General features: G+C 36.5%; 2 protein-coding genes across 3 annotated transcripts; both read left to right on the plus strand.

Moving 5' to 3' along the window:
• Window positions 1-396: 396 nt before the first annotated feature.
• On the plus strand, window positions 397-6,336 carry plpp5 (phospholipid phosphatase 5). 2 transcript variants are annotated; one of them, XM_084401439.1, is made up of 8 exons: window positions 397-1,033; window positions 1,816-1,934; window positions 2,165-2,273; window positions 2,373-2,463; window positions 3,549-3,612; window positions 3,917-4,041; window positions 5,504-5,674; window positions 5,759-6,336. In XM_084401439.1, the coding sequence occupies exons 2-8, from the start codon at window positions 1,864-1,866 to the stop codon at window positions 5,926-5,928; spliced, it is 801 nt and encodes a 266-aa protein (XP_084257565.1). In that variant the 5' UTR covers window positions 397-1,033; window positions 1,816-1,863; the 3' UTR covers window positions 5,929-6,336. The 2 variants fall into 2 exon arrangements, with proteins under 2 accessions (XP_084257565.1, XP_084257564.1); XM_084401438.1 differs by having other exon boundaries at window positions 452-683.
• A 1,681-nt stretch (window positions 6,337-8,017) lies between these two features.
• Window positions 8,018-18,345, plus strand: ddhd2 (DDHD domain containing 2). Its single transcript, XM_084400503.1, has 17 exons — window positions 8,018-8,100; window positions 10,381-10,548; window positions 10,674-10,870; window positions 10,953-11,042; window positions 11,154-11,268; window positions 13,717-13,806; window positions 13,972-14,113; window positions 14,281-14,489; window positions 14,619-14,683; window positions 15,834-15,962; window positions 16,060-16,146; window positions 16,339-16,476; window positions 16,782-16,937; window positions 17,022-17,127; window positions 17,217-17,357; window positions 17,450-17,591; window positions 17,678-18,345. Exons 2-17 carry the CDS (start codon window positions 10,419-10,421, stop codon window positions 17,736-17,738), a joined length of 1,998 nt encoding a protein of 665 aa, XP_084256629.1. The 5' UTR covers window positions 8,018-8,100; window positions 10,381-10,418; the 3' UTR covers window positions 17,739-18,345.
• The last annotated feature ends 7,105 nt before the right edge of the window (window positions 18,346-25,450 follow it).

Raw genomic sequence — 25,450 nt, forward strand, 5'->3', positions numbered from 1 at the left:
TTTTGTAAAATGTTTGTGAAAATTAAATGTAATGTAAATCTCCCAAGAAATTCTGTACAGATACCAAATACTTTGACAATCAATATATACTTAATACACTAATGCAAGGATTTTGTGTTTGTATTTTTTCCACACCAAGCCACGCCCCTACATAAGCCCCTCCCCCTTTACCCAAGCCCCGCCCCCCAAAATCTCACTCTAAGCTGAACTCAAAAGTTGGCAGCCCTGTTTTAAGTAAGTAAAGATAAATGATGAAAGTGTAATTTTGTATTAGGGATATTCTTGGGATTATCTGATTAATTTTCAAAGTGAAAATGTTGCTATTTTAAAAACGAATGCCAAAGTCGTCAGTCATTCACAATCTCCCTTTAGGCCACTGTCGTGTGATTCACAAAAGCTCTGCGAATCGGTTCTATCGAATATGTAAAAAGAACCTGTTCAATCAAACGGCTCCGCGATTCGGACAGCGCAGAAACGACTGACGTGTTAATTGTCCGTGTATGTGCACTGCTGGCACTGGCTCGTCAGTCAGACCTCTTTATCGCTGATCTGTAGCGCGGTCAGCCTCTGCTGCTGGACATGTCAAATATATATGACCGACAACATCGCAAAATTCTGCTCCGGTGGCTGCTCTCAACAGCCGACAAGGCGACGGTTTAAACAGAAAAGGAAAGAATCCGAAGGTCTGTATTCAACTCCGCGCTGCAGACAAAAGACGGAGGATGCGCGATGTCGTGTTTGCGGAAATGTTCGTAAGCAAATATCACAGATGTGCCGCGCGACTGGGGGCGACTCAAGTGATGATCTGGTTTCACTTGGACTTTTCGATCCTTACTTCTGCCCTGGAAAAACTACGCTACATCTAGCTGTGTTTTGGAACATATGGTTGCTGGTTTCTAGTTGTTCTAAACTGCAGACCATCTTAGTCTAGTAACAAACCTGGCATCTCTTATGCTGGTTTAAACTGTGGTATCTGCCATCCATCTTGGACCATTAATAAACCAGCTACCAGCTGTTCATATACCATCTTCAGGTAGTTAAACTGGAACATGGTAGATGGTTTCTAGCTGATCTAAGGTGGTGATTGCAACAAACCAGCTGCTAGCTGGTCAAACTTCAGGTTGGTTTTTGGTCAACCAGCTTGTAATGACCATCATAGACCAGTTAAAATCAAGATTCCATCTTAAACTGGATGGTTTAACCGGTGATCGAACTGTAGGGAAACTGGGGTTAATCAAGTTGTGTTTTTGAACATGGTAAGTTAGCTGGTTTCTAGTTGGTCCAAGCTGTAGACCATCTTAGACCAGCAACTTGTTTATGCTGGTTAAAATTGTGATATCTTGGACCACCAACAAACCAGCTACCAGCTGTGTGTATCATCTTAAGATGGTTAAACTGGTTTTTGACACATTGTAGATGATTTCTAGTTGATCCAATGTGGTCATTAGTTGGTGATCAGCAACAATCCAGCTGCTATCTGGTGATACTTGGCTTGTAATGACCACCAGTTAGAATCCAGAAACCATCTTAAACTGTTTATTTTTACTAACAGGTTTTTGTGTCGCATGCGTAATAAATATAATATAAATGCCCTTTTGAATAGCACTAATGGTTTATATTCGAATGATGTTGGGTTTATAATACTAACCAGCTGAAGTGTCACATTCCCCATCATATCTTCTCATTTCATGCTGGTGGGAGGTTGTTGGTGATAAAGTTTATCTTTAATGTTCTCAGAAATTTAATTCAATGCATCTACTGTATATGAATTCTTGGTTTCAGTTCAATGCAAAATCATCTTCCACTTTCTTCCAGGTTTTAGGGGAAGGTGTCTCCATATTCAATGACAAACCAAGACCAAAGATGAGGAAGAGTTTTGATAATGGCTTCATTGCTGAAGTTATTGTACGGCTGCTGCTTTTAGGTGTTTTTCTGTAAGTAGCCTACACTTTATTATTGTATTACTAACCCCGACCCTTGACCTGAACTACTTCTGTGGGTTTGACGGATCTAACCGGTAACCTCTTTATTCAGAACCTGTTATTCCAGTCTTTTGTTCTGGTTTGGAGAGCCAGGTCCTCTCTCAGCTCTCCTGAACTGTGCCTCTGTTTGCTTGTTTTGTGGAGATGAGGATTGTTCTCTCACTGTTATTATGTTCTTGTAGCGTGACTGAGGGGATTCCTCCCTTCAGCCGTGAGATCCAGCCTGAGGAACTCTGGCTCTATAAGTTCCACCCCGTCAAAAAGGACCGTGTTCCTACCCGCCTTATGTTTGTAAGTGCTTTCCACTCATATTCAGCCATGAAACCGCTTCTGAATATGCCGTGCAGTTGTTTGATTTAAGGGATATCATTATTTCTCTGATTTAAACAGTCTATCGCCCTCTTCGCTCCATTGGTGGTTATTTCTTTGTTTACCTTCTTGAAACAAGGTGGAAAGGAAGATATGAAAGAGGCGTCTCTGGGTAAGGACTTAAGTGTGTGGTTTAGAAATATTTACATATAAAATATATACAAGTAATCATGATTAAATAAAATTAAAAATATAATAATTCTTAATTATATTTTTACACTGCCAAAGGAGGCCAGAAAGAAAAAATAAATGCTGCGTTAATTACGTTAAATATTTTGAACACATTAAACATTAATTGCAGAAATTAAGTTTTCAGTTAATAAATAATTTTAGTGTGTGTTTAGCAGTGTTTTTTGGTGTGCATAGATTTATGAATTATATGGACTCATCGTTCGGTTATTATTTATATGGACTCGTCATTCAGGATATATGTAAGGGATAATGCACATCCAGCTGGTTGTTATCACTGAATAAACCTAATAAACCTGAATAAATGGTGCTAATCACTCTGTCAGGGTTTATTCTGTGATAACAACTGTCTGGATGTGCATTGTCCCGCTTATTACACGGCTACTTGCCACGTAAATTTCGACACAAAATTTAGTTTGTATGAAACGAGAGCAAGTCCGTGATACTGGATGGCATAATTTAATATCTGTACTCAAAATATTGATTTTTAATATTTTATTAGCTCACCAAACGCAAAACTTCTATGAAGAAAAACCATTCCTAACAAAAGTGTTATATCGCTGACTTCAGTGACCCGGATGAGTCTGTGTTATCTGTTTTCAGCGGTTGTTATCAGGGGATAACATACAGTGGATAACATACAGTTGGATGGCGCGATTGACCAATCAGAATCAAGTGTAATAAATAAATACATTTTAATAATTATATTAAATAATATATATATATATATATATATATAAAATATTTTTTTTTAACACACACATACAGTATACATATATAATGTATATGTGTGTGTGTGTGTGTTGAAAAATCTATTATATATAATATATATGTGTGTGTGTGTGTTATGTTGTTGAGTTCATATAAAATATATTATAGAATAGTTGAATGTCTCCCAGTAATGTTTGTTTATAGTGAAATCTATCAAAAGTATCAAATGATGCTCTCATAATCTTTTGTGTTGTTGCCGTCTAATGGAAGTCTCTGTATGTTTTTTGTATATCACAGCTGTGACTCTGACCCTGGTGTTGAATGGAGTTTTCACTAATGCAGTCAAGCTAGCCGTGGGAAGGTGAGTGAGTGAGTGACCAGTCTTAGCACAATGTTAACTTTTCACCAAACTGTGTTAATGTCCACCTCAATATCCCACATCACTGCAGGACTGTACAATTTTCTAAATGTATTCATCTCAATCCATTTAACATAACTTTGTTTTGTAAATAATTTCAGATAAATGGTGTTTAATTTTTACATAATTAGATTACATTAAGATCTCTCATTGACTTTCAGCTAAAATGAAGCATTTGTGGAAAGACTAGTAGAGAGGAGTAGATACTCTCAGGCATAATTCAACTTCATGTCTCCCTCCATACCAGGCCACGACCTGATTTCTTCTACCGCTGTTTCCCGGATGGCCAGATGAACCCAGAGCTTCACTGTAGCGGTGACCCGGATGTAGTAATGGAAGGCAGGAAGAGCTTTCCAAGCGGACACTCTTCCTGTAAGAGCAGCTGCTGTGTTTATTCAGTGGCATTTTTTTTTAAAGTCAACCTGAAACACGGTTCATGACACATTTTATTTCTGTTGATTGCTTCATTCCTTGATTGCTTCAGAGGGAATTTTGGTACATTTCATAAAAGATTACAATGAGCAACATTTTGTTTTGTTTGGAGTAAAGGGCATCACTGAATCATGCACAATAAAACAAAGTCAGTCAATAGGGACAATTTTGATTTCATGTTGACTTTAAACTTCTTTTACACTCCAAATACACAAAAAAATCTATAGAAATGTAAGTAAAATAAATTAATAATATAGTATAAATAAATCGTATTATATACTACTGTTCAAAAGTTTGTGGTCAGTAAGAATTTTTGTACGTTTTTGAAAGAAGTCTCTTACTTTCACCTAGGCTGCATAAATATTATTACAATTTAAGAGTACGTTTACACGACAACAATGTACCAAAAAATGGAAACGATTTTCCTTTGCATCTTCCGTGTACAGACGGCAACGTTGTCAAAATGATCCCGTTCACACGGATCCGCAAAAACGGGAAAAAAAAAACCTGTATTATTCATGCCTGGCCAGTAGATGGCGATGTCACTTTGTAAAGAAACACAACGCGCCTATAGACTGAACACATAATAGGCATGCGCATGACATCACCTTTTCACAAATTTGTCGACTATAACGTTTTCATTTTCATAAACTTGCACTTTGAAACTCGTTTTTAAAAGTTTCTGTTTTCAGGCGCCCAAAGCGCCGTTGTCGTGTAAATGAACGGCTAAAATGTTTTCAGGTTTTCCTTCCGGTGTCGCGTAAACGCCCCCTAAAACAGCTGTTTTCTATTTTAATATATTTAAAAATGTAATTTATTCCTGGGATGGCAAAGTTGAAATTATTTGAAGAAGTGAAAGGTGAAGGGAACAACATTTATTTGAAATATAAATTGTTTGTAAAAAATCTTAAGTCACTTTTGATCCATTTACACATTCCTTACTGTATAAAAGATAGTTTAAAAAAATCGTACTGATCTTGTATAATATACGTTGTGTTTTTTTACAAAGTTACATCGCCATCTACTGGCCTGGCATGAATTTTTTTTTTTTTTTTGCGGATCCGAGATATAGATAGATATATAATATGTGTGTGTGTGTGTGTATATATATATATATATATATATATATATATATATATATATATATATATATATATATATATATATATATATATATATATATATATATATATATATATATATATATATATACACACACACACACACACACACACACACACACACACACACACACACACACACACACACACACACACACACACACACACACACACACACATATTATATATCTATGTATGTGTGTAACATAAAATAATAAAATATGACTTCATATTCTCTGAACATTCAGCCACCAACTTTCTATATTTTTTTGTTGTCATAGTTGCGTTTGCTGGTCTGGGCTTCACTGCCCTGTACGTGGCTGGGAAGCTGCACTGTTTTAGCCCAGCAGGCCGAGGGCAAGCCTGGAGGTTGTGTGCCTTCCTCACCCCACTCCTTTTCGCCATCATGATCGCCCTCTCCAGAACATGTGACTACAAACATCACTGGCAAGGTGAGAATTACATGCCATCATCATCACTGCTCTAGTGACATGTATGGTTTCAAGGCAATGACACGGTCTCCCGTTCACTTCCAGATGTGTTGGTGGGATCTCTCCTCGGTTTGGCCTTCTCGTACTTGTGTTACCGACAGCATTACCCAGCTCTCAACGACTCGACCTGCCACAGACCACTCCGAACGAGAGAGGCAGCGGTTATTGCACAGGAACGCAAGCCGGCCAACCCAGGCTACCTCTTACCTTTGTAGGAACTCAAATTCTGTTATACCTTAACCCGACCAATAACCATATTCTGTGTGAAAGTTTACCAAGCCAGTCGCTGCGATTATGTATTTAATTTTTTTTGTATGTGTGCCGCCTGTCAACCAGCGAGTACGTTGCCTTCCTATACTGTTTTAGACATTCACGATTAATGTTTTTGTGTATTGTAGAGCTGTCTTTTTGAAAATGTCTTAAACAATTTGTAACTTATCAAGCTCTTTGAAAATTTATATGTGAACTATCTCGGTGAAAGAACTTTATGTATGTTAAAACGGCTTCTAGGTAAATTTTACAGCGTGGCAGACATATTTATAGAGATCTCCAGTAGAGACTGTATGCATACGGGAAATCCCCTGATATCTTTGTCAATAAAGTTTGTGACGATTTCTAATGTATCAGCTGGAATTTGAGCAGATCATTCGACATTTCAGTGTCTGTCAACACTGTAGAAGATGACTTGCTGTGAGGAGACCTTTGCTCTGTATTATCTGTTATCTGATACAGTATGGAACATCACTCTGGGAATCTTCTGGAAGTGAGTCTATAATGTTTTGTTTTATTTCCTGAGACCTATTAGATTTGTTTGATAAACTGTGACCTTCACTACGAGGTCCCAGCATCTGCGGTCCATACCGAAGAACCAAGCAAGAACTAGAGGTCATTCTAGTCAACCAACAATCATAAACATAATGTCAGATTTCTGACGTATTTGGTAAAGCTATTTTTAACTAACTAATTTTATATCAAGAACATTTCACAATTTGCATGCAACCATGTTACACAATTTCCTCAGTTATAAAAATGTAACATCCAAGAAAAAGCATAATTTGAAAACTAGCTACAACATGGAAGATACATTTCAGGTATTTTAGTTTCTCAATTTTTATACAAAGTGTAGTCATGACATTTGTCAAACTCAACATCAAAATGATCAAATATTTAATTTATTAAAGTTTATCAGTACCTACAAAACAACCTTTGGTCCCAAGCTTAATTTAGGCCACATTTGTAACATTCTTGTGTAGATTTTATTTCAATGTTTTTGTTTTTGTTATGGTATTGCAAAATGACAAATTATTTTAAGCTGTGTACAGTCACATTTTTTTTAACAGTCAAATTACAAACCTGAATAGAAAATAAAACCATTTCAAACTGAATGTATATATAAAGAGTTCAGATGCAAACTCTCTAAGTGCCATCTGAAATTTAGAATGATCATTTTTATAAACCTTGTATATTTAAGTTAAGTAATTTCACTCAAATGACAATTAATAGGTCATTTGCATTGCCATTTAAGTGAAATTATTGAACTTAAATATACGAGTTTGATAAAAATGATCATTCTAGAAGAAAATTTCAGATGGCACTTAGAGGCTTTTGCATCTGAACTCTTCATATGACTATAATATATAACTAAATGTAAATTATGTTTATATATCTAAACTTTTTAGAAGCTTCAAGATTTCGGTTTGCATTTTTGGTCACTATTTAATCAGTACTCTTACATTTGTGTTTTTTATGACCATGATTCTAAACTTTTATAAAACTAATAATGAAAGCCATATTGTAGGGAAAAAGTCAATGGCTTCCGTCAACTGTTATCAACATTCTTTAAAATATCTTATTTTGTGTTCAACAGAAGAAAGAAACTTATACAGGTTTGGAACAACTTGAGGGGGAGTAAATTATAGAATTTTCAAATTAGGGTAAACTGTCACTTTAAATGTCTTGTCAAACAGTTGTTTAACTATTTAAAGAAACAGTTCATTTAAAATAGAAGTCCATTCTCCAATGTGGTCTTTCTAAATATGAACTCTAAAAGGACACATATCTTATGCAAGACACTGACAACTAAAGAATATTAATACATCATTTGTTATTCTGAGATCATTATGTGATTATGAGCACCATAATTTCAGATTCATTGCCTCATAATTACCCATCTCACCATGGTGAAATGCAGTCGCTGTTGTTGATTGATTGTTTCAAAATCCCCCCTATCAGTCGACCTTTAGACTCAAAGAATACTTATAAGGTTTCAGCTCCTGGTAGATGCATTTACTTCGGACTTGACCACCATAGTGAATTACAGCGTGTGAGGTTTGCTCTCTCTGTCAGAAGTCAGTTTTGTCCTAAGCGGGCATCCTTACGAGCAGCCGGTGAGTAGATTGCGATGCGATGCGATGCATTATTATGTTTTTCCCTCTTATTTGCCTTCATTTGTTGTATCAGATGATAAACGTTCGTAATACTTACGACCAGTAAGTAGTCAGTCCTAACATCGTGTTTTAAAGATTTCCAAACAGGCGTATTAGCTGTCATTAAATCAATTGTCCTTGTGATACAGTTTGTCTTTTTTATGCATTTTTTTTCTTTCATATATCGAATCGTCATATATGCGCTAGTATTGTATACTTAAGTTGGCACGGTCATATAAAATGCATTTTGTTTATGTTTCATTGCCCTCGGTCACTCATTTAAATGTCGTGCCCTACTTTTGCTGTACAATTGCAAACGCAAACGCGCTCCGCAATGTCCGTATGACAAAAACACTTTAGTTTGGTTATTTTGTATTGTCCACAACACATTGCCAGTGAACCAACTGATAATGCAACTATTAGTCATTTGTTTTGCTGCCGTCATCCAATATTACGTAAGTGCTGCCGGGGCACCATATGATGACGTAACCGCTCTCCTTGATGTTTGAGTTTAATGTCAAAAAGTGATTTAAAGCATTGAAATAGCCAAAAAAGTTTTGTGTTAATAACAAAATAAAGGATGTTTCTTACAAAATACTTAACAGAATTTATCCTGCTAAGCATGTTTTGGAAAGATTGAAGCTTATTTAATAGCTACCTGTGAATGTTGTGCACTAGAAAAAGAAACTAGCCAATTTTGCATCTGTTTTTTTTCCCACTGTATTTACTCAAGATTATTTTTGGAAAGATTTAGAAACCTTTATTAGTAGAAAACTGAAGTGTATGATAGAAATTTGTGTATTTAGTGTGCTTTTCTATACTCAGAATGACCATTTGGAATGTAAAGAACAACATATTATACAGTTATTTATTTTATTAGGAAAATACCATATACATAAAAGAAGTGGGCTCAATGCAAACCAGTTTTTATACATTTTAAAAATTACTAAATTATGTTAAAATCTTTTGGAACAAACTAAAAACAAAAAAGCGCTGGATTGTATAACTTTTTCTTTTTCTTTTTTTTCTGGCAGCTAATGTAAATAATAAATAAATAAAGCTCATTTAATATTTAAAAAAAAGTCAAAAGTCATATTGTGCTTTCCAATTTTCTGTGATTTTTTGCTTTTCATTTCTTTTTGCATATGGCCAATATTTTGTTATTTTCTTCTGTTGTTATTATATTAACAACATTATGTTGCTATTTTTTTTTTAAATGACGTTAAAAAGTTGTCCAAATATATCGTGGAGCTATAAAACCAAAATGTCTTGGTGGTATAACTGGCTGGACATTTAAATAAAGAAAAGTCTTATAAAACCCTGAAAAGAAATGTAATAATTCTTTAAAATCTCAGTGAAGCAATATGAAGTATAGTAAAATATAGAAAAATAGTTTAATGTGTTTATTTATGTCAATCAACATTTATTCATTTAGCAGATGATTTTATATATTGTGACTAATATATATATATAAATATATATATATATATATATATATATATATATATATATATATATATATATATATATATATATATATATATATGTATATGTATGTATATATATATATATATATATATATGTGTATGTATGTATGTATGTATGTATGTATATATATGTATATATGTATGTGTGTTTTTTGTTTAACCTACACTGAGAGAATCTAAAGTGTGCGTGCGTGCGTGTGTGTGTGTGTGTGTGTGTGTGTGTATGTATGTGTGTGTGTGTGTTAATAAACCCTACATTGAGAGGAGCAAATGTCTCCACAAAGATAGTAAAATGAGAATTTTTTTGCCATTTTGAAAAGAGCTTATAAATCATTCTAAGTGTTGTTTTTTGAAAATGTAAAATGTTTTGTGTGATTGTGTGATTTTTGTGTTTATGGTAGGGTTAGTGTAAGGGGATAGAATATACAATTTGCACAGTATAAAAATCATAACGTCAATGGAGAATCTATGTAAAGCTTCCTGTAGCTCAAACTGTAGAGCGTTGGCGCTTGCAACGCCAAGGTCATGGGTTCGATTCCCAGGGAAAGCAAGAACTGATAAGAATGTAAATGTGTACTTGAAAATGCAATGTAAGTCGCTTTGGATAAAAGCGTCTGCCAAATGCATAAATGAAAAATGAAATAAATGAAGCTATAAAAACAAGTTTGAGTGTGTTTGTGTGTGTGTGTGCACAAATGAGATCGCAGAGACCATTAGCGTATTACTAAAACACATGGCAACATTATATTTGCAGTCCTCTGGTCTTGGTGTGGCGTCTCTGCTCTTCTCAGCATGAACATTTCTGAGCCGTATGAACCCGTCCAGTACCACTGGTTCTTCAACAAGCAGGTGGACTCCAAGGACACCTGGCAACCCTTCAGCAGAGAAGACTCACAGCGACTGGAGGATGCTCACAGTCGAGGTCTTCCATTGTCTCCTTCTGGATACTTTAAAACCTATTGGTTGCAACTGCTGAAAGTATAGTTGGTTTATTAGCACAAGTACATATGTTTCGAATGATAACCACGAGATCTGGTTTGTTTGCAGTGGGGAAAAGTGAAAAGGATGAAGTGGTAGTGGCTACGGAAGGAAGACGGTATGATGTCAGGCTATGCGAAAGAAAGCGTTACTCCGTGTATTGGGAACAGAAGCCCACCGAGGTCAGACGATGCTCCTGGTTCCACAAAGGCAGCAAAGAAGTGAGCTACACTCCCTACAGCGAGGAACTCAGTGATTTCCTAGAGGTGAGATGCACAGATTTTCTTGAATAAATTAAATTTGTACAGTTTTTTTAATACTTAATACTTTTTCTTTATTCAAAAACAGGACGCCTATATGATTGCAGTTACGCTGGATGAATGGAAGAGGAATTTGGAGCTCCCAACAGGGGAAACTGTGATCCTTCACAATCCAAAGGTATTATTTAAATGTAAAGCTCATGGAAAATGGACACTTTTCTGTGTTTTCTGGGATACCGTGTCAACACTTTTCAAGTTACATTTTGTCTTTCTCACTGCTTGACCTCAGCTTATGACACAGTATCCCAGTGGTTGCAAGGACTTTCCCCCTTCCCCATCTGAACGAACTCAACCCGTAACTCTAAAGAGAGGAGTTGAGAATATTCCAGTAGAGATACTAGAGGGTAAGTGCAGCTCCCTAAAACTCTGTTTAAAATATTAGAGTGTTACTAATTACTTGTTACATGTTTCTGACACAAATGCACTTCCAAATGGTATAAAATACCAAATTTTGGCCAAATTCTAAAGCAGAAATACTCATAGCCTTAATGTAGACAGTCCCAGAATGCATTGTGGTAAGCTCATCCAAAATGGCTAGTTTGTAGAGAGAACAAATATTCTTATTTCATTCAATACTGAAAAGATAAATAAAAAGTTCAATAACTGAAAATTGACATTTTTGCCCAATATTAGTGTGCTGTGTTTTGTTTTGATTATTTTGTACTTTTAAAGTCACATTGTAAAAAGAAATTCTGGAATGTTGGACACTTCATGAACTCAACTGTCGCTGCTTTCCTTATGTAGAGGAAAGAGAGGGGCTATCTGACTTTTATGGTCAATGACAATTTAACCTTAAAATGTATACACTAGAGCAGGGATAGGCAACTCCGGTCCTGGAGGGCCACTGTCCTGCAGAGTTTAGCTCCAACCCTAATTAAACACACCTGAACAAGGCAATCAGTGTTTTCAGGATTACTAGATAGATACAGGCAGGTGAGTTTTTATCAGGGCTGAAGCTAAACTCTGCAGGACAGTGGCCCTCCAGGGGTCTCATTTATAAAGCGTGCGTACGCACAAAACGGGGCTGGAAACGTACGTACGCCAGTGCCCACGCAAAGGTTGTGATCTATAAAAAACAAACTTGACGGGAGAATGTGCGCACCTTTAAGCAAACTTTGAGCCGTGCGTACGCACATTCTGGAGACAAAGGGAATTGGCGACACCGATGGTGAGCTGGAGTTAAGTGTCTTTTTGGTCACTTTTAGACAGACAATCTAAATAAAATTTAACATATACAGAAAGATAATACAAATATAATTTCACTCACCAAGCCTGTCACTTGAAGCAAATATCCATCCCTTCTTAAATGTCCGCGCCAGCGAGCGCGTTCGCCGTTTAGTGAAACTGACCCAAATAACAGTTTAAATAAATAAAATAATGATTTAAACTAAGTTTTACTTCTGATATAAACATTTAGATTAAATATGCCATTCAAATTAATGGAGTTAAGCACTTAAACATGAAATCATTACTGAGAAGTTACAACATTTTTATATTCAAATTCAGTCAATAGAAATATTTGTTGTGGATGCGATGTTTTTGAACACTTTCCTGCTGTGTTTTAATGTTTTAACCACAGAGATAATTGCTTATCATGATAATACCAGACTGTCTGAGAAAATAGTTTTGTGCAAATAATGCCCAAGGCCTATCTGTTTCCATTAAAAATATCAATTAAAAATACAATTCGGCCAGTGGAAAAGATTGAGAAAAACTTTCTCTGAAATGTATTTTACACTATTTGATTTATGTATTCATAAACAAGGCAAGGATAGGCAACTACTTGATTTTTATTAATGTAATGTGTCTTGTACCGTTGAACGTTATCACGTGGATGAATAATCATATGCAAATGATATGCAGATGAGGATCTGCATAGTAAAACTAGGCGTTGTAAGCTCCATATATGGTTATTTCGGGGAGGAGACGCATGTGCGCACAATCTTCCGCTGACTGGGATTTATAAAGTGAATTCTGCGCAGGTTCTGGCGTACGAACGGTTTTATAAATCCGAATATTTTTTTGCGTACGCCATTTTTGGCTTTCGGGCGCACGTACACTTTTAGTAAGGTTCCTACGCACAGTTTTATAAATGAGACCCCAGGACTGGAGTTGCCTATCCCTGCACTAGAGTCTACGCAAGAGTATGTGTTGTATATGTGCATTGTGTGTCATTTTGTTAGCTCAGCATCCTTCTAACATCAAACTTTGGAGTATTTCACATAATATTTGTGTGAGCTGGGTAGTTTTATGTATATTAAAGTATCATACTGTTAGCATAGGAACATGCTAACATCAAACTCTGCACTCAATATTTGTGTAGCCTTAGTTATGTATTTTTATGCGTATTAAAGTATCACACTGTTAGCAAAGGACTATTGGACTATTTCACCTAATATTTCTGTAAACTGTAGTTTTATGCGTGTTAAAAGGTGCGTTCACACACCATGTCAGAATTACCGTAATTACGAGATTCTGACCTCGTACAACTACGAAAATAAACCATGGTTTTATTTTATCCGAGTCCGAGAACAGAACATTGCGTGTTGTCATCTCGAAATGATGGTTATTACGACATGGCGTGAACGCTGCACAAGTATCACATTGTTAGCTTAGCAACATGCTAACATCAAACTCATTTCATTTAAGTCTCTCCTGTTCACTTTAATTAGGATGCGGCCTTAGATTTTTAAACGGTTAAAGCTCAAGCATGGCTTAGGGTTAGTGGTTTGAAATGTTTGTTAGCTAACAATATCAGTCTTTTAATATATTTTCTTGCTGTGTTTCTGTAGGAGAACCAGAGATTGTAGACCACCTGGTGTTCATGGTTCACGGTATCGGTCCGGCCTGTGACATACGTCTCCGTGGCATTGTCCAGTGTGGTGAGCCTTTATCATCTAAAACTAAAAATTAACACTTCTTCCCAATATGTTGGATTGTTTAACAACTATCGAGCAGTTCACAAGCCATGTTTATGGCACTCAACTTTCCATATTATTGTACCATTTTTATCATTCTGACATGTTTTTCCCCATTCCCTGCTGAAGTTAATGAATTTCGAAACGCCTCCAACGGCCTCTTAAACAGCCACTTCAGGCAGAGTGAGGACTTGTGCATCATTGGAAGGGTTGAGTATCTTCCAGTCAACTGGCACAAAGTCTTACATGGAGAAACTACAGGAGTTGACAAGTAAGACGTTTGACTCTCTCTCTCTCTCTCTCTCTCTCTCTCTCTCTCTCTCTCTCTCTCTCTCTCTCTCTCTCTCTCTCTCTCTCTCTCTCTCTCTCTCTCTTTTGTGTGTGTGTGTGGAGAAAACCAACATACATCTTTTACTGTTTTATTTCTATTTTAAATAGAGACATTGAGAGAATCACACTGCCTAGCATTAGCCGTCTGCGTCAGTTCAGCAACGACACCGTGCTGGACCTGTTCTTCTACAATAGCGCCACATACTGCCAGACGATTGTGGATACAGTGGCCTCTGAGATCAACCGTCTCCACAGCCTCTTCCTTCAGAGGAATCCACACTTCACAGGACACGTTTCCTTGGTTGGACACAGCCTCGGTGCGTAACTGTGCATTTCAGAACAGAATTACTGTTTTGGTTTGGTGACATAATTATAACCAATACTTACGGACAGTACAATGTTTCATGTTTAAAGTTTTTTTCAATAATGTGTATTGTTTTATACAGGCTCATTGATCCTGTTTGATCTCCTGACCAATCAAGAGACAAGTGCAGATGCCACAACTCATGAGGTTTGCACCAGTGTTGCTATTGTTAACTGAAACTAATTGAAATAAAGCTTAAATATAATATAAATATTGCATAAAAAAATGAGAAATGTTCCCTTGCCAACTCACTGAAATAAAAGACTGAATTACTTCATTTATAAATAATGAAGTACTAAAATTATTAAACTTCAACTGAAATAAATTAAAGCTATTTAGAAATATAAAAAAATAATGAATGCTAATAATAGTATATAAATAATGTTAAAATAACACTGGTTTGTCATAATATTAGTGCTGTCAAAACGATTAATCACGATTTATCGCATCTAACAAAAGTGTGTAAGTGTGCACATGTGTATATATATATCTAGGCTATATATATCTATATCTATCTATCTATCTATCTATATATACACATATACATATACATGTGTGTATATATCTATATCTATCTATATATATATACATATGTATATGTGTGTGTGTGTGTGTGTGTATGTATTTGTTACAAATTTACAAACTTGTTTTAATCACGATTAATCACGTTAGATGCGATTAATTGCAATTAATGTATTAAATCTTTGTCATCATGTATAATAAAATTATTAGAATAGAAATAAACATTAATGTTTCAGTTTGAATGGTTATTGTCTACAGTAAACATTGTCTACAGTTTTAGAAACATAACTTCCAGGTTTTTTTAAATTAATGCTGAATTTTAACGTGGCTAATAAAAAGTAACTACTTATTATTGTTAGATAAGATGATATATTTTTCTGTGAATAAATATTAGATTAATCCAGCATGTCTCTGCATTACCTTTTTGACTTGTCTAATAAAAAAAATTAAAAAAAAATTTCCTAAAAAAAAATATATATATATTATTTAAAAATATTTGAAATGACAATTTTTAAATATTTTGATTATTATTCAATAAGTAAATTATTTGCTATGAAACATGTATTGTGAAAGGTACAAAATATACAAAGGTACAAAACAACAACAAAATCGAACCATTATTTTGTTAATGTACTGTTGCTGCTGCATCATCTAAATCTTTCCGCTTTTCCACATTACTATGCATTTTTTAAATTAGAGCAGAGTATCCTATTGCTTTTATAGATTTAAAAGAATATAAGTGATCAATTGAAGAATGTCTTTGCGGTCTGCACAGCTCCAGGAGGACCCTCATGTTGACACGGGCTGCAGTTCCTATGAGAGTCTGGAGGAGGCGCTGAAGAGCCATGGCTTGGAAGAGCACCTCAATGTACTGCAGAGAGAACAAGTGGATATGGAGTCTTTGGTCAGTTTTCTGTCCTGAAACACATACCACACATCTTAAAAACACAACACTCCAATTCTTCATTCCACCTTTCCTTATTCCAATTAAACCGTTTCAGACGCTCTGCTCAGAGAATGACCTAAAAGATATCGGACTTCCTCTTGGTCCTCGCAAGAAATTGATGGACTGTGTCAAGAAATGGAAGGTAATTCATGAAATTCCTTCTAGCCTTGTTGGCTCATTGTAGAAGTGGAAAGGTTTGCAATGTAGCTTAATTGTGTGAAGCTTCCTCTCCACACCCAGCAATGGAAGGGAAGACTGATAAGAGTCCATTGTTTTAGATCGGAATGTTTGTTTTAATGTAATTTATAGTAATTTCTTCTTGAATATCCAACAGAACTCCAGAATCGGAAGTGGACATGCAGCCCAAAATAAGACCAACTCCTCAAGTCTAGGGATGAGAAATGCTCATGAACATCAAACCCCCACCACTAGTGCATTTGATTATCAGCATTTTAATGTTGGCATTGGACAAGTAAGTGTTTGTATATATATATTTTTTTTATATATTAAAAAAATAACTGGCTTTTATTTGAATGTATTTAGAATTTTCAGCATCATCACTCCAGTCTTCAGTGTCACATAATCCTTCAGAAACCAATCTAATATGCTGTATATAATATACAACAATTTATTTACACATTTTTCTGTATGTGCCTCCAAGTTAAGGCTGTTGTAGTCTCTTGAATCTCCATTAGTATGAGTAGAAACATCTTAAGAATTCAAATGATTTCACTGTTTAAGTTACAGTTGCCAAATAACTTGTTCTTTATTCTGCAGGTATCCATTGACTATCCTCAGTTAGCCTTTCATCCTCAGGCTTTCTTTGCTGTTGGTTCACCCATAGGAATGTTTTTAACTGTTAGAGGTCTGAAGAGGATTGATCCTAACTACAGCTTCCCTACCTGCAAAAGTTTCTACAACGTCTTCCATCCAGTAAGACACGCTCCAAAACACTGACTGAGAACCATATATCTTCCTTAGAGCCATGTTCTTAAACCTTGAATGTAATCTGTGCAGTTTGACCCAGTGGCGTATCGGATCGAGCCCATGCTTGTGCCTCAAGACGTGGACTTGCCACCAATGTTGATTCCCCATCATAAAGGCAGAAAGAGGATGCACCTCGGTATTTCACATCACTTTATGGAACAAAAGCCATAGTTTTAATATTCAAAAATGTCTCTGAGGCTAACGAAATGTCTTTGATGCCTACAGAACTCAAAGAAGGGTTGACTCGAGTCAGTTCTGATTTACTGGGATCCCTACGAATGGTTTGGCAGAGCATTTCTCAGGTCCCATCGCCAGCGCTCGCAGTGGGTGGACTCAGTTCCATGACCCCTACTGAGGAAGCAGAAGGTATCGAAATACACTTTTACTATTCAGATATTTATAAAAATCCACTTCAGATTTTGAATGTCCCATCTCACATTTGAATATGTGTGGTGCAGTATCACCAATGGAGCACGAGCAGAGGAACTTCAAGGTGGGAATGTTGAATCGTGGGCGACGTATTGACTTTGTCCTTCAGGAGACACCAATTGAAAGTTTCAATGAGTACCTGTTTGCTATACAGAGCCATCTGTGCTACTGGTAAGAGAAAATCTTTCATGATACCTATATATCATTCATATATGTATGTGCTCCAAAATAAATGATTCTCCCTGTTTTGTTTGCAGGGAGTCAGAAGATACTGCTCTGTTGGTTCTGAAAGAGATTTATGGAAATATTCCAGTTTGATGTGCTCCTTTATAAATGTTATGTACCTTTTGTATAGTACTGACAAGTTTTAATGCCAGTCCAGTCCACGGTGAGTCGATTCTCTCCACACATGTTAACCAGCCAATTAACTACCTAAAAAAAAATAAGGTTACACTTTATTTTAAGGTGTCATTGTTTTTAAACTATATTTAAGTACTGAGTAATATTAAGCTACTACATGTACTTACTATAGGGTTAGGGTAGGATTAGGATTTGGTTGAGGGTTAATTGCATGTAATTATGCATAATTTGCTGTTACTGCTATGGTAAGTACATGTAACATATGTAACAAGGACCATGTAAAATAAAATGTTACCAAAAATAATAATCAAGAATTTAAATTTGGAGTCCCAATTGAACTGTTGCCAGGTATTAGGATATTGTTGCAGTATTCTCAAGGCAGGCTTTGAGACATTTGATCCACACAATACCCTTTTGTGCACTAATGTGCTTTGTAAAGAAACTGTTATCTAATGTATACTTATGTAGCTTGGGTCAGTGTTTTCTAATTGTTGATTCATTCATATTGTGTATTCATAATGTTATAATATTATTATTATTATTATTATTATTAAATTCCTTACCCAAAATCTTTTTTGTGATGCCTGTATCTGTGTCTCAGATTCGATTCAGTTGTTCTACATTCTTCAGATACCAGCACTGTGTCTTTAAGGCAGAATTCAGATCATAACCACCGGGAAGTTCGTTCATTTCCCATTTATCCGTCTGGAATAGTGCGCCACACATTACAAAACATCCTCTTTCCATACAGAGTCATGAACTGCCCTCCCATCCTCCGCCAAGAGCTCCACACACAGCCAATGAACACAACGGCATTACTGCCGTCAGGATTTACGAGTCCGTCTCTTTAAATGTAGAAGTTCCACTACTTGAGAATATTCAAACTATTTATTAAGAAGACTTGAAAAACGAAGTTTGCATGAAGATGCCCAGCCTGTGAAAAAAACATCATAAAAGGTGAGGAAACGCCACAAGAATGTAACAGAAATGTGTCATATTTTTCTTATCTGGAGGGGGAATTAAAACTCCTGCTTGACATGAACGCGCGCTCGAGTTTACGCACGCTGCTCACGAGTCAGAATAGTTCGCCTGTCAGAACAGAATTTCAGATCGAACAAACTCTCAACAGTTCCATAGCAGTCCATTACATCAAATTGAAGGGTTAAACCGTTAATTTTAGAATGTTCGCTTTTCAACATTTGAACGCCTCGCTCTTTTGAGGAGAATCTTTTCATGAATCAGTTGAACCTCTGTCAAGTAGGCCTATGTCTGATCGTAAGCCAGAGATAGTGACATTTGGAGCGTATGTGCATGCCGTAAAAAGGCGAAGTAGTTTTTTTAAAACTAGTTAATTAATACCAACTGTTTTAAATAATCGATTCGCGGGATATGAGTCGCCTACTTCCAATAATTGATGAATAATATGAAAAATCACGGAAGCATTTTGCGCTTTGTTTAGCAGGGCTAGAGTATCCAAACTCCGTCCTGGAGGCAAGTAAATAATGACAGATTTTTTTTTTTTTTTAGCATTATTATTATATTTATAACATTCTATGAAACATCAATGGAATGCTTAAATAAGTATTATTTTGTGATAAGGAGATTCAGGTGGGTTTTCACCGGTTCAGTCACTTCGTTTAGTCTCCAGTTGTTCATTTATTCAAATGCTATTCATATTCATATTGTTTCTCATATAGGCCAAGACACTTTGTTCTAGGCTAAAGATTTTATATCAGAATGCTTTATAGACTTCCATAGGAACATATTTGTTTTCTTAACCAATGCATGTCTTTTAGGCTAAACTTAAGTCATCCTTTTTTCTTTTTTCAAAAATCTAATCCAAACTTGGCCATAATGTTGTCTCTTTGTTGTTTTCACAAGTATGCCATGGTCCCCTCGTTATATGGTCTCCACCTGGTTAATGCGACTTACACACATCACTGCACAAATTTTATAATCCTACTGTAGTTGAAGTCCTGTTCCTTTCATAGTCACATGGTTGACCAATTCATGGAAACGTAAATACCTGCATCATCTTTGATGATCAGGGTTGGAAACTTTATATGAGCTATGCCGAAGGAAATGGAGAGCTGAATTGTCTCATTACCAAGTCAGTCACATGTGTTAACCACATGAGAGAACTGACCTCTACATTGAAGTCAGTATTGTAAGTGTGTCTCATCCACCAAATCAGTTCACTCTCTAGACTCGTACAAAGAAAGACATACAAGTCCCCAAACTGCCCACATTCGGAAAGCTTTAATCAGAGACCCCCCCGTTTGTAGAAAGACTCACTGTTGGCAGATGTTTTTCACAATGCTGAGGCACTGAATCAAGTTGTGAAAATCTGTATTTTACAAAAATATACAATTATAAATGCCTAGCTCGTGGTTTTCAGAAACAACTAAGTGACTAACTGGCTCAAAAAGACCTTTGCATGTAGATTGCGTCATCTTGGCTTGGTTTTCTCTTTCTTTCTGGTATTTCCAAGTTTCTTGAGGCTGAAGGGTGAGGTCACACCTAAAAAAACTCTCATTGCTTGGAAATGTGGAGTCTTGTGCCCATCAGTTGAGTTAAAATGCTGGAGGGTAAAACTTCTAGCCTTCTGAATCAGTATCTATCTGTCATGTTCAGATACTTGGATCTGGACCCCTACAGTGTGCAGTGGACTATGTAATCGTCCCTTGTGGAAGAAGGATGTGGAAATATGTTGAGTCAACAATGGGAAGTTTCGCAGGCTGAGATCACTCATGGTCCTGTGCCTCTGAAAAGAGTGTAGATACAATTCACTGAGACCCGACTGAAGAGAATTTCTCATGTTCCGCACGCTCTAATTCTAGTTCTGCTTGTTGCACGGCAACTATGTAAATACATGTAAGCACATGCTAGCTGCGTCTCATTTGGCCACATACGTCATCAAGGATGTCTCATTTCCGAAAAGAAACCATTATAAATTTGACTTATTCCTAGTGAAGCATTAATAATTGCTGCCGACAAATGCGACCCCTGCAGCTTCAAAATGAGGCACAGCAGCTGTGTCTTACATTTGAATTTTCTTCAGCATGTCTTTTGGTTATTATTTTCTGAAGAACATTAAAATGGTTGTCTTTAAGTGGTTAAAATTTGGGGTCATTTGAGTGCAGCAGAAATTGTCTTTCCAAGTATTCTTCATGTCCATCAGCCACATGTGCTTTGAAGATAATGAGGTTTTCTGGCATCATACATTCTTTGTCTATTTGCTCTCCCCCAACACAAGAGGGCAGTCTTTACCAGATTGTGTCATTACCACTTTACTAAAAGCTTCTAGTAATACATGCACATCCTAATTCAGAGAGGTTCGGTCTGAGGTGTCAAAGTAATTATATGACATGAGTGCAAACCAAGAGCCAAATTTGTTTACCTCAACAATGTCCAAATTCAATGAATTTTTTAGAATCTGAATTCTTTTAAAGTCACCATGAAATCAAAATGAACATTTTTGTTTTTATGCAATATTACAGTGTTTAGTAGGCTGTTTATTAGGCTATAAATGATTTATCCATGCACATAATTTTACTTTTCCAAAGTTACTAGCGCCCACAATTGTGACATCGATATCATGGGGAAAAACTATAATTTGACTTTAAGACAGTGACAGCAGCCTGTTACTGCGTTTCATTTCTCAACTGTTTATGTTCACTTAAAGGTGACTTAAATACATCTTGTGAAAAGGGGTATAATATATCTATGATGTGCCCAGAATGTGTCTGTGAACTTTCAGCTCAAAATACCCCCCAGATAATTTATTATAGCTTGTCAAAGTTGCCCCTTTTTGGGTGTGACCAAAATCAAGCCGTTTATGTATGTGTCCCTTTAAATGCAAGAGGTTCAACTTTTAGACGCACCTGGACGTTTCTGGATGGTTAATGGATACACGGATGTACTTGTTGTGGAGTTACCAGGGGGGCAATCATTCGGAAAAAATTTAAGCTTCCCCGGGCCGCCGCCATTGATTAGCAGACCATCACCTGCTGTTAGCATTCCATTGACTCCTATTCATTTTGGCGTCACTTTGACAGCGAATAACTTCACATCTGAGGTGTTTAAAGACTAAATTTTTCCATTATTTATTTCTAAAGAAACACGAAAATGTATAAAAGGCTCCATTAACTTGTATCTTACGTTACGGCCCTGTAGAAGCAGTTTTTGTAAAAATAGGCTAACAACTGCGTCATAACCACGCGACTCTCTGTCGCACAGTAGAGAAATTACCGTATGGACAGGAGGAGAAGCTCGCGAGCAATCGGGGGGACGTGGAGGCAAAATGACAAAATAATTAATCAGAATACATAGCAAAAGTTTCTCCTGCTCCTAGCTCATGGACACCTCCTACTCGCGCTCTCCGTCTCTGCAAGTTTCGGAAGGGAATGATTCAGATTTCTCTTGGCACAGCTATTAGAAGACAGACGGGTTGCTCACGTCAGATCTACGTCGTCAAGCTCAGTTTGAGTCTGCGCAGTACGCTCAGCCATCAGGAAGTGAGTGCTTCTAATTGACTTCACTTTTCTCCGTTGAATCCAATGGGGTCGCTGTGTCCATTTATTTTACTGTCTATGGGAGTTACATTGATTAATCTCATCGATTCGCATGTATTGTCATGTTTAACTTTTACACAAGTTGACAGTTCACTGAGGTTTTTATAAGACAGCTGTCACGTGTGTTTACGTGAAAACTCACCAAGACCAGCATTTTGACATTATTTTACTGTTTAAGCGCAATAACCAGTGATAAAGAACTCAATTTAGTACTGATAGGCGGCTTTATGTGCCACACACTTTAGGTGTGAGCACAATATCTGCTGGAATGAGTAAAATTATGCACAATATGCACAATCCCATGCCGAAATTTAAGCCCTGTAACACCAACAATATTCATCCGGAGCAAATTAAAGAAGTGAGTGAGGGGAGGCGGGTTTGTGTGTCAACTCGCCGTTGGAGAGATTAGAGAGAAAGCACAGCTGGTATCGTGTATTTGTTCTGAGGGAAATGAGTATTGAAAGTGTTTGGAATATTTCGGTATCTATATGTATCGAAAAATCTATATTTTTGACAACACTACATTGCACTTAGTTTATTATTTTAGATGCCTTTTTAATAGACTACAATTGAAAATGTTATTTATCATATATACAATTCAACCCGCCAACGTTGCTAGTAGGAGTGACTGCGTTACACGCCACTGCTGAAATCCACCCACATTTGGCGGGTTGGCGGGTGTTAATGTCAAGCCCCACTGATGACGTGTATACTGGCGCAAGGGCGGGACAACCTGTCACTCACATGAGATCGACCAATAGCAAACCATGACCATTCAATCAATTCCCCATGAACAAAAGTCCCGTCCTACATTTTTCTTGTTCGAGAAGCCTTTGCACTCGGATATATGAAAAGCAAAGAAGTTGAAGATTGTCTGCATCCGAAATCGCATACTTCCCAACAATATAGTGGGCAAAAAACAGGATGTGACAAAAGAAGTATGTCCGAATTCACAGTACTCATAAAAGAGTAGGCAAAAAGTACCCTGATGACCTACCTTTTCCGGCAAGATTCTGAAGTGTGCATACGATGGACACTTTACTATCCCATGAGGCCATGGGAGAGGATTTATGAATGACAGTGAAGCGGCGTAACTGACGGTGGTAGGTCACATGATAATGAGAACATGGCGAATGTAGTATGTCCAGATTACATTCATACTACACACACTCACACTATATAGAACATACATAGCAGTCATGAAGTAATTACTTATTCAAAATAAGTACCCCCATACACAAAAGAATTATATTTGAAATATATTTTCTGGATATGTTTTGGAATATATGCAAATATTTGAAATTGGCCCAATAAATATATTTCATACTTATATTTCATATATTTTTGTTATATTTCAGAATATATTTCAATGTATTTGGAATATATGCCACATATATTTTTGACACTTTTGGGGACCCGTACAGAAAAAAATACATTGAAATATATTCTGAAATATAACAAAAATATATGAAATATAAGTATGAAATATATTTATTGGGCCAATTTCAAATATTTGCATATATTCCAAAACATATCCAGAAAATATATTTCTTTTGTGTATGGGCCTACTCGAGAGTATGTGATTTTTCACACAGCCTCTGTGTGTGTGTGTGTGTGTGTGTGCGCGCGCTTTGGTTTAATGTTGTGGAGTGGTTAAATGCCTTCGGGAAGAGGTGTGTCTTCAGCTGCCTTTTGAATACTATTGCTTTGAAACCAGCTAACCACATGTATCTCAGAACAACTTCAGTTCAGAAGAGTTCAGTGTTCAGACAGTGTCAGCGTAGTGTGAGATCTGCAAATGTGGGTAAAATGTTTCAGGTGTATGTGAGAGGAACCTTGAGTTGAACTTAAAGTGTTTACTACTTTTTTGCCTGAAGCTTTTACCCTAAATTATAAGCAGTTTAAGTTCCTGTAACAACTTTTAAAGGTACATAACTAACTTTAGTCCACCAATAGGAAGATGCTATTGAGTTAAGCTAATGAAATATCACTGTTGCTCCATGTGTTTATTGGAGCTGCAGAAGATTTCAGACTGGTTTTGATGTTCTGACCTTATGTCATAAAGGTATATCAATTAGCCAGTCAAAGTTGTGGCTTAATATGTACAGCTTGTGCACGCACTCAAGACTGAAAGCATTTTCTATGTGAAAATCGTCTGTTATTTTAACTAAATGCTTTTGCATATCTGTCCAGATCTCTTTTTTAAGTAATTTTTTGTGGCCTTTTTAGTGTAGAGATCAGACTGGAAAGTACAGGGTGGGAGAGAGAGGAACAGGATTGGCAAAGGACCTCGAGCCAGGAATCAAACTCGTGTTACCGGAGGCGCAGTTGCGCTAAATGTTGGAGCGCTGCCCACAAGGTTATCTACTCCGACATCAGTCCAGATCTTAAAGGAACAGTTCAACAATAAATCAAAATCAGTCATCATTTAGTCGCCCACGTGTATTTTGAAACATACTTCAGTGGAACACAAACATGTTAGGCAGGATGTTCAAACTGCTGTTTTCCATATACAATGAATCTTAATAATGACCCACAGATAATCAAGGTAAGATGTTAAGTGAATTATGACTTAAACTTAAGTCTGTTCCCCATTCAGAGTTATTGTATTGCTTTACAAGACTTGAATTTCAGTGCATATGGACTACTTTTATGATACGCTTGTTGTGCTTTTTTGAGCTTGACAACGCCAGTCCCCATCTACTTCCATTGTGTGGAAAAGAGCAGCGTGAACATTCTTCGAAATATCTTCTTTTATGTTCCACAGAAGAAAGAAAGTCATACAAGTTTGGAATGACACGAGGGTGAGTAAATGCTAACAGCTTTAAATTTGGAAAAGTTACTCCCTTAAAAAACAACCCTATCACCACAAGCACTGCTGTTCTTACTCTTATCTGCACTCAGCCTTTTTTAGAACATCATATCACGTCATTTTTACCTCGATATGGTCTAAAAAAAGAACAGCTAATCAGATTCGACCCACATCTGAAGTTGAACCTCAATTAGACTGTCTCAGGAGATCGCAGCAACATTTACAAGAAAGAGTTGTTAACTGAACTTTGTCCAAGTCCACATGTTGTTGCTTGTGCAGAAAAA

This window comes from Rutilus rutilus (genome assembly GCF_951802725.1).
Source record: "Rutilus rutilus genome assembly, chromosome: 25".
Classification (NCBI taxonomy): domain Eukaryota; kingdom Metazoa; phylum Chordata; class Actinopteri; order Cypriniformes; family Leuciscidae; genus Rutilus; species Rutilus rutilus.

Coding starts and splice junctions, on each gene's coding strand:
- plpp5 (XM_084401439.1), top strand. CDS start 1,864: ATGAGGAAGAGTTTTGATAATGGCTTCATTGCTGAAGTTATTGTACGG. Junction 4,042..5,503: donor TCCAAGCGGACACTCTTCCT/GTAAGAGCAGCT, acceptor TTGTTGTCATAG/TTGCGTTTGCTGGTCTGGGC. Junction 5,675..5,758: donor CTACAAACATCACTGGCAAG/GTGAGAATTACA, acceptor GTTCACTTCCAG/ATGTGTTGGTGGGATCTCTC.
- ddhd2 (XM_084400503.1), top strand. CDS start 10,419: ATGAACATTTCTGAGCCGTATGAACCCGTCCAGTACCACTGGTTCTTC. Junction 14,490..14,618: donor CTTGGTTGGACACAGCCTCG/GTGCGTAACTGT, acceptor TGTTTTATACAG/GCTCATTGATCCTGTTTGAT. Junction 14,684..15,833: donor CAGATGCCACAACTCATGAG/GTTTGCACCAGT, acceptor CGGTCTGCACAG/CTCCAGGAGGACCCTCATGT.